General features: G+C 55.3%; 1 protein-coding gene and 1 long non-coding RNA gene across 2 annotated transcripts; one reads left to right on the plus strand and one right to left on the minus strand.

Annotated features, from left to right (window-relative positions):
- LOC110407969 (tapasin-related protein-like) lies at positions 297–5,394 on the minus strand. The gene is made up of 8 exons (XM_021416232.1): positions 5,286–5,394; positions 4,154–4,381; positions 3,479–3,748; positions 1,606–1,917; positions 1,169–1,495; positions 877–960; positions 632–648; positions 297–542 (listed from the first exon to the last, which is right to left on the minus strand). Exons 1-8 carry the CDS (start codon positions 5,329–5,331, stop codon positions 528–530), a joined length of 1,299 nt encoding a protein of 432 aa, XP_021271907.1. The 5' UTR covers positions 5,332–5,394; the 3' UTR covers positions 297–527.
- Positions 2,295–3,484, plus strand: LOC110407970. The gene is made up of 3 exons (XR_002444111.1): positions 2,295–2,424; positions 3,017–3,077; positions 3,393–3,484. It is a non-coding gene; the product is annotated as an uncharacterized LOC110407970 (long non-coding RNA).

Here is a 9,187-nt window from a genome sequence, read left to right on the forward strand (position 1 = left end):
GTGTACTACATTGCACACGTCCATGAAACAACAGTGTTAGCTGAGCATGCCGAGGACATGCTGTCATTCCCCAGCTCTCTCCCTCCCAGGACACTCCAAAATGCTTTTGTTTTTCTGGACAGCGTCTGTGTATTTTCCCCCCAGCTCAGGCTGAACGATGAACTGCACTGTTGACCAGTGTTATTCCAACATTTGGTGAGGAGAGTGAGCCCATGGATGTGCTGGCATGAGAAGAGGAAAATGTCGTGGAACGGGAGCAGGCAGCAGCACGGCCAAGGAAGAACAAACATACAAAGTTTGGGTTCTCTTAATCAATCTTTATTGCAAAAACTATTCTTGCAGCTCCCCCCTTTGCCAGTAACTGGAAGGATTGCTTCATCCACACTGACATTCAGCAACAGCCATCACCTTCAGCCTGCCCCAGCCCAAGCCCCCTTCTCTCCTGCACTGGGATGTCCTGCACCGCTGATGGTGCCTGAAGCCCGTGGGGCTGCGGCTGTTCCTCGCTGAGCAGCAGGGCATCATGCCTAATAAGGTTTGGGCTGGGGACGGAAAGAAGGGGGTTAGTGCTGAGTGCAGGGGAGAGCACTGACGGTCATGTGGGAGAAACAGGAACGTGGAGCACACTCACCTTAGTTGTGCTCCTCGCTAGGGCAGGCAAAAAGGAAAACAAAACAAAACAAAAGAGGCTGTGAATAAAAGAAGGACAACTGGCAGGCTGTGCAGCCCAGCGTGGCCACACTGCATCTCGGGGGCATCTTGGTCACCAAGCACAGCAGTGGCATAGCACAGCATGGTATGGTACAGCACCACATGGCAGGGCCCTCTTGCACCCACCACAGATGCCCCTGTCCCCCCGCCTGAGGCCGTCCCCACCTTTGTGGAATTGATGGAGTGCAGCCACGAGGCACCCAGTGAGGCCGAGCAGCAGCAGCAGCAGCCAGGTGGTGGAGGTCGCTTCTGCAGATGAATCAAAAGGAGAAGGGCAGGGACAAATGAAGGCCGGAAACAAGCTGGTTTTTGTTGCTTCGTTTTTTTTGTTTGTTTGTTTTGCTCAGAGCAATGGAAGGCAAAGCTGAGAGCAGGAATGGGTGGGTGGGCTGTTTCCCCCCAGCCCGCCACAGGATCAGTGCCCGGACCAGCACAGCACCAGCACAGTGCTCAGTACCTCTCACCGCCACGGTGACACTCCTCCGGATGGGTGCCTGCAGGCTGGGGTGCTCCACGCGGCACGTGTAGGTGCGGCCGTTGTCGTGCAGGTTCGCTGTCAGCAGGAAGAACCTGGAGAAGCTGTAGGTGCCATTGCTGCTGCGCCGGTGGCTGCTGGTGAGGACGTTGGGCACGGTGTCGGGGAGCTGCCCGGCGCCCCGCGGCTCACGGAGCCACTGCACCTGGATGTCCGCGGGGTAGTAGTTGCGGATGTCACAGACCAACTTCTGCTGCTCCCCCTCCACCAGGGACAGGGAGTTAACATTGACGGTTACTGTGGGCTTTTCTGGTGAGCGAAGATGTATGGCACTGTTGAGTTTCTTGGCTCATTAATTCCGTCTCTGTCACTGAACCGAACCGACCTCAGATCTGCGCGCCGTGTCCGAGCGCCATTACCTGTTATCTGCAGCTGGACCGCCTGCTCCAGCTCGAGGGCTGCCGCCTGCACCGCGCAGATGTACGTCCCCTCGTCGCTGAGCTCCACGCGCCGGAGCAGGAGGGACGCGTTACCGCGGGGCTCCTGCGGGAACATCTCCGCGCGGCCGCCGCTGGAGGTGGCGATGCGCTTCTCGTGCCGCCCCGTCTGCCGCAGCGCCCACCGCACCGCCACGTCCACCCGCGGGTCGGCGGCGAAGGCGCAGTCCAGCACCACGTCCTTCCCCAGCGCCGTGCGGACCTGGGGCAGCCGAGTGCGCACCGCCAGCACCGCTGCGGGCCGGGGCGGCAGTGAGGCGGGCGGAGCGGGGCCGGTGCCACCCAGCGACAGCGACGCTGCACGCGCCGGCTCCGCCGAACCCCCCCGCCTGGGTCGAGGAGCGCAGCCCCGGGCCCTGCGGTAACCGCTCGTACCGCTTTCCTGAGCCATCGCTAAGCTTTGCCGGTGCCTCACTGTATGCGACAGAGTAGGAGATGCGGCGATCCCCCAACTCTCGCCGTAACACTGGATTTAATGAGGCAGCACTGACGGCCGCGTTGGGAATCGCTGCAGGGAGAACATGCACGGAGCGCCCCGCGTGAGCTCAGCACGAGCTGCAGGCAGCCCCAGCGCGAGAGGGCCGAGAGCAGCCCCAGGTGGCAATCAGAGCCAGCTGAGCCCAATTAACCTGCGGGGGAGGAGTAAGGTGGGGCTGAAAGAGCGAGCTGGGAAGGGCTGTGCCTCACTTGGTGGTGTGGCTTGCTTGGAGGTAGCTGTCTCGGAGAAGCCCCTCTGATGGGGTGAGTAATAAACGAACGTTTGATTTTTCTTAAGGGATGGGGGAAGGGTGGTGTGGGGCAAGGGGAGTATCTGGGGAGTGTGGGTGCCTGCGGTGTGTTCTTGGCTCCCTCTAGCATACAGTGCTGTTCGCTGTGCTGTCCCCAGCCCTAGCAGGGACCTGCTGCCGTGCCTTGTGGCCCTGTCCCCGCCTGTCGGACTGCAGAGCCTCGGTCTCTCTATTTTTAAGCGCTGCAGCTGCTTATCTCTGCTCAGCTAAGGGCAGGCCCTGGCAGGGTGCGGTTCAGTAACGGCAGCCTGCAGGCAGGACCCGGAGCACGATTTCTCCTCTGGTTGAGGCTGCAGCCCTCTGGCAGGTGCCGGTTGCTTTCTGCTCCTTCTCTGGAGCCTTCTCCCTCAGCTCAGCGAGCAGCTCGCACTGTGGGTTGTGCTTCCAGTGCAAACACTGTGGAAGTGCTCTGCCTGCTGAAAAGCTCAGATCAGCCTTAACGTGTGTGTCTGTATTAAAGCCTTGGTGATTTATGTATTTGCTGTTAGAGCTTTTAGCAATGATGGTATAGAACTAGGTAAACTAAAAACAATTATGCTTTTCAGAAGCTGCTTTGAAGTTACTTGTTTCTGCAGTATGTGTGTGGTCCTCAGCACAAGGGAGAACGTATGTATTTCAGGAAAAGCATTTTGCCTTACAGTTGCTAAAATGTTGTCTTGAGCTGCCTGTAAACTCACGGGGCTGGTAAAAATAGTCTGAGGTCTGTAAGCCCAGAAGCAAAGCGTCTGGGTGGTGACATGAAGCAACAGCTGGTGGGACACAGAAAGCGGGGCTGGGAGTTCATAGCTTTCCAGCATAGCTGGAGAGGAACAGGTGGTTTCCCTCTACATAATCTGAAAATGTTTCCAGCTTGAAGCTTGGGGTGCGGTTTGGGACACAGCTGGAACAGCTCAGTGGTAGCTGATTGCTAATTACCTTTAGGGCCTGCAGCTGCAGTGCCCTGACAGTTGTGCTCCAACCCCCCATGCTTCACTGGGACTGTACAAAAGTTGCCAGAGGAATGTTACCTGACACGTGTGTCTGCTCTGTGATGTCCTGATGAAGCTGTGCTGGAGTTTGGTGCTCTCTGTCCTCGAGGCCTTGCACAAGGAAGGCTGTGGCTGCATATTTCCCAGCTGTGTGCTTTATGGTGCAAGTGAACCAGGTGTCCATGCCGTGGGCTCGGACCTCCCGCCCAGGCCAGAGGATCTGAGTGTTGGCTGTAAAGTATGGGCTGATCCTGCAGTCAAGCATGTTGATATCCTCATCTGCGTGCTGCAGAATATTCACTGAGGGCTCTGTATGAACACACATGCACGGACCCGTTATGATACCGGCTCACCTAGAGGCTGCAGAAGAAGCCCACTGTCTGCACGCAGCTCTCTGAGTGGTTCTGCCCTGCTCTGTCCCAACCCAGTGCATTCCAGCAGGAGTGATCTCACTTAGCCGGGGCAGTGTCCTGCCCAGCACTGCTGGGTCTGGGGCCTGGGACAGGCCTGCCCAGCAGCCTTCCCTGTGTGGGAAGGGACCCGCTCTCCCAGCACGCCAGACTGGGCTCTCACAGGGCAGTGGTCTCATTGGACACAGATCTTCAGTTGTGCTGAGTTGTGAAATGCTGAATTTTCTGTATTCCCATCAGCTAACGCACAGCGGGGCTGCCCGTCTGCTGGAGCCAGGCTTGGTCCTCTGAGCAAATAGCTCACCTTGTACAATGAACGAGGGCAGGTTGTCTGCAGGAAGGCTTTCAGTCCAAGGCCTCAGAGCACCTTGTGCTCCAGCCGTAGGCAGCAGCAGCCTGACGTTCAGCAGCACGGTCTCTGTTTTGTTGGACAGGGGAATGGTTTTCCTCATTTCAAACACACAGGGAAGTTGCAGGCTCCTCCTGAGCCCCGGGTCTGCAGAGGCAATGCTGTTCGGGATCCTTGTGATTACTGAAAAACAGTGGTCATGCATGCTCAAGCATTTTTAAAACATAACAGTTGATTCTGAAAGAGTGACAGCAATTACTTCATGCAACTTCTGTATGCAGTGAGTCCATGCAGCCCATGGTGGTCTACTTATTTCAGGGAACACATTCTTTTATTATCAATGTAATACTCAAATACCCCCCTTGTAAGCAATTCTTAAAGTAGAGCATGTGTTACTTTAGAATAAGATTGGTCACTAGAATGTTACAGGTGTTGAAAGGGGAGAATTTGGGTGAAGCCCTGAGGGCACAGCGTGGCACAGCCCCTTGGGTGCCGGGGGTCTCTTGGAACTGCAAAATGCTGTGTGCTGTGAGGGTGGTGTTTCTCTATGGAGCTCAGGAACAGGCTCAGAACAGCCTGAATGGTGATGGCAGAGGTACCGCTGGAAGCCGTGCTCCCCTCTTACTGTGGGTCGCTCTGGGGGAGGCAGCGGGGAGCAGCGCACGGGGGTGGCCGCGCTCAGCTCTGCCGCTGCTCGGACGCTGGGGGGCGGCAGAGGGGCTGGGATGGGGGGGAAGTGGGTGCGCGCCGCGGAGCGGCTGTTGAAGTAGGAAATAGGGAGGGTGCAGCTTTACGGGGCAGAGCCGCGGGGGATGGCCCCGTTTGGCTCATGTGAGCCGAGGAATGAAAGCAGAGCGCGAGGTCCGGGACCGCCGGCACGCACCGGGCAGCTGCAGCTGACGGGCTCCACCTCGCTTCTCGAGCGAGGCGGGGGCCGGACTCGCGCGTGAATCCCCGCTGCTGAATCGCCCAATTTGTGCGGGAGGTGCTGAGCGGCTGCGGAGCTCCCTACTCCTCCCCGCCACCCGTGTCCCACCCGCTCCCGCAGCGCAGCCGCCGCACCCCCCCGGCCCCGTCCCGCACGTACCGGCGCTCAGGAGGCAGCCAGCCGCCAGCCACGCTCCGCAGCCCATCGCTCCCCGCCCGCCCGCTCCCCTTCGCTCATTTTCCCTTTCGCTTTCGCTTTCCGCGGGAGGCTGCTCCGCGCTCGGGAACGCCTTCACCCGAAAGGGGAGCGCTCTGGGTTGGTTTGTTTTTGGGAGCAGCAAAAACAAAATAATACAATGACAACGAAACGTTAACTTTTATTGAACAGTTAAAAAAAAAAAAAACAAAAAACCAACAACCTGTACATTCATCAAGTACAAACAACATGAATGTTCTGCCTTGTAGCCAATACAAAACATCAAGTGAAACCAGGAAGCGCCTTCAGCTGTAGCTGGGCCCTGTCCGTACAGGAGAGCTGCCTGCTGGCACCAAGTGTGGCCGCATCCATCCCCCAGGGTGCCCCAGCACCGGGGCTGTGCTCAGCTCCAGCTGCGGGCAGTGGCTCCGTGGTCACCTGGCCCTGCTGCCCGGGGGCTGTGCCCCATCGCCTGCCCCTGCAGCGAGGAGCGCTGCTGCCTGCAGGGCGCGAAGCTGGGGCTGGGCTATGGGTGAGAATGTTTCTCCTTAGAACTTGCAAGGAGAGGAATTAATTGCTAGTTCAAAACAGCCCGTGGCCATCAAAATGCACCTCGTGAATAAGCTGGAACATCTTTATTTTGACATGATAGGTGAGGAAAAGATGTGCAGCAATGTTAATCTAATGAGAACAAAGCGGAGCTGTGCCACCCCCCTCAGTCGAAGCACAGCCGTGCACTGGGCAGCACACCTGGCTCCCTGTGAGCTTGGTGTTTCCTCAGCACTTTCTGCTCGGCTGCCAGGCCCAGGCCTCAGCCCTCACCCGCCTCCGCTCGTATGCTTCCATGCAGTCGCAGAACTTATGCTTCCATGCTTCCTCAGTGCACACCCCTTCCTCCTCCTGTTCTCCTTCCCAGTAAGTGAGGTAGTACGCAGCTTTCTCTCTGACCTTCTCTTCGTTGTACTCCATAATGTCAGTCCCAGGCAGAATGTTGCTCTCTTGGTGCCAGAAGTGAATTTTCAGAGTGTAAACAGGAGAGAGATTTGCAAAGGACAGTATAAGGCAGAGCTCCCGAGCAGGATGCCACCTGCGGGCTGTGCTGCCTGAGCCCAGGTGCCAGCGGCTGCTCAGGCTGCAGGCCGATGTGGGTGAAGATATCCGGCAGCCATGCACTGTGGCATCGAAAATGCGTTTGTACAGAGACGAGATGATAGCACAGGGCAGGGTGGGCTCTGGCTGCAGCACAACGGAGCCGCTGGTTGCGAGCCGTTCTCGCTGTCTGTGTGAGACACGAGATGTAGTTGTTATGCAGTGTGAAATTCTTGACAGCTCCTCACGTATGGAGCAGTATCAGCCCAAGGCTCAAAGTTAAACTTTGTAGTGTGAGACAATGTAAACATTGAAAGATAAACAAACAGCTAAGACATACCTTAAAAGAGGAATATAAATATTTACAAACCTAACAGATGGGTGAGATTGAAATGAACAGCCGTGTATTCCAGCCAGTATCTAGAAAGTTACCACGTGGGAATTGCCAGGTCACGGCCTGAACCCAGGGCTGAGCACCAGGCGAGAAGCCATGGCTAACCTGGGGAGCTCGGGGCGGGCAATGCACTCCTTGTCCTTGTTTAAGGGCTATCAGCTGAGGGAGCAGCATTTCTGGACAGACTGCACTTCTCTCGAGCTGTCATCAGAAGGGGTGAGCTAACTGTTCTTCTTTGCTGTCTTCCGTTGATCCATCGTGCTTGTATCCCAGTAGATGGCACTGCCATCGCCCTCCTCTGCTGTGCAGTTACCCAAACAATCTGGATTCTAACACTTGGGAGGAGTGGGGCTGGGGTGTCTCTAAGTTCCCTTCCAACCCCACTGTTGTATGGTTCTATGCAAATCTCAGAGCTTGCTGCAAGAACTGCCTCTGCTGTTCTTACAGTTCAAATGAGGTGTGAAGGCTGTGGGAGCAGACATTTGAATTCAGGTTCCATAGGATTTGGAGGGCAGCAGTTGAGGTAAATTGTTTGCTTTCAGGGCCAATCTCAGCTATAAATGATGTGCTTGGGAGTGCTCAGCTGCTGGAGTTTTGCTCATCAGATGAAACGTAACAGCAAATACTGCAAATCCTTTTTGCAAGAAGTCATTAACCTCAGACTGACCTTTAGGTCGGGCTGTGTTTTCTGGATGGGAAGCTTGTTTAGATTTAGCAGGATCTCCTGCTCAGCCCTATCATGTTTCAAGCACTTATCATAACTTATTCCAGAAGTAGCTGTAATTACAATACGTTGTGTACACAACTGGTACACCTCGGTCTTATTCCATATAGTTTTGAACTTGAGATGTTCAAATCAGGATCCTGATTTTCTGTCTTAGACGTGCGCAGTGAATGGCACTTGGAAACCGTGCTACTCTTCATCTTCTTAAGAACTACAGAAAATCCAAACATGAATCTGAGCATAAGAGGAAAATAAAAAGTCATTATGGCGTTTATCTGCTAGAAGTCTATTACTAAATTACGTACTGAATTACGGTGTTTTCTTTAGACACTGACTGCTTATAGGCTTGTCTAACTTATTCACCTGCACAACAAAGCCAGCCCCATTAGCTTCAGCTTCCCTTGGTGAGTGACTGTCTGAAGTTCCTATCGGCAACCTCTGTCAAACAGGCAAGCTTGGCTGAAACACACAGTTGCAATGAGATCTTGAGGCTCAGCCTGCAGAAACCCAGTGCAGGGCTGCTTACCTTTTTCGAGGACAGGAAGCGTGGAAAGGAGACTGAGGATCCTTACTGCCCAAATATTGTTGCTGCTTCTTGTACGTAGGTGCACAATGTGATGGACTTCCAGTTCTGATCACAGGAGGGAGCATGTAGACGAGTGTGGCTCCAGGAGCAGCTCAGAGGGAGCCGTCTGTCACATGGTGACACAATGCAGTGGGATATCAGAGGAAAGGTTCAGCTCTGCTGCTATGCACCAACATCTGCCTCTGACACTGTGGGCCTCATACAACAAAGGGTGGAATCTGGGCACCTCTTCTTGGTGCTGTGCTGCTCAAGAGGTGGCTGCGAAAACGCAAATTGGGCCGTGGCACTGATCTGCAAACATGAAAACTCAATTTACAAATGTGGCATCTGTGCTGAGCCCAGAGGGGAGCGCAGCCCTGGGTGTGTGGGCACGGAGCAGCGCGGTGCTGCGGGGGGGGGATGCTGCTCCTATGTGCGGGTCTGGGGCCACGCAGAGAAGAAAAACGTCTGTGGTCAATCTACTTTAATTACAATCCGGTTAACGCGTTTAATGAGAGGTCTTGGTGGCTGTAGCTAGTTTTATAGTTTTTTTAGTTTTTATAGTTCCGTTCAATTTTTTGATGATAACGGGTGCTTATTTCACTCATCCATTAAATGCCATCCCAGAAGCTGCATGAGTTTACGGCGAACACAAAGTGAAGCTGATGTACTTCTCTGTAAATTTAGAAGTTTTTGGCACTCGTGGGTGTCTTCAGCACTCACCTCCATATGCCTGCTGAGGATGCAGATCCTTCGGGAATTTCATTTCCGCAGCGGCTCCGCTCCTCGGGCGTCTCAGGCTCCGGCCGCCAGGTGGCAGCAGCGGCACGCGGCTGAGGCGCAGCGCTGCGCCCGGGGCTCCCCGCGGGGCGGTGCTGCCTCGCCGTGTGACCGGGGCGGTTTTCCCGGCCGACGCGCGCGGCTTCACGGCAAAGAGGGAGGCCGATGGGAGCTGTCACGGAGCGGCTTAAAAACGTGTCTGAGCTCCACAGATGAATTAGTACCTAATGTGATTTGTCATAGCTCTCAAAGTTCGGGAGAACGAGCCGTGCAGAAGGGACCGCGGTTCATCAGCGTCTCCCGATGTGTTTGCA

This window comes from Numida meleagris, chromosome 18, assembly GCF_002078875.1.
Source record: "Numida meleagris isolate 19003 breed g44 Domestic line chromosome 18, NumMel1.0, whole genome shotgun sequence".
In the NCBI taxonomy this organism is placed as follows: domain Eukaryota; kingdom Metazoa; phylum Chordata; class Aves; order Galliformes; family Numididae; genus Numida; species Numida meleagris.

What these genes read in the sequence shown, in the direction of transcription:
- LOC110407969 (XM_021416232.1), bottom strand. Translation starts at nt 5,331, where the DNA reads ATGGGCTGCGGAGCGTGGCTGGCGGCTGGCTGCCTCCTGAGCGCCG. An exon ending in GCCCTCGTTCATTGTACAAG is followed by an intron (nt 3,749 to 4,153) that starts GTGAGCTATTTG and finishes GTGTTCATACAG; the next exon opens with AGCCCTCAGTGAATATTCTG. An exon ending in TGTCACCGTGGCGGTGAGAG is followed by an intron (nt 961 to 1,168) that starts GTACTGAGCACT and finishes ATTCATCTGCAG; the next exon opens with AAGCGACCTCCACCACCTGG.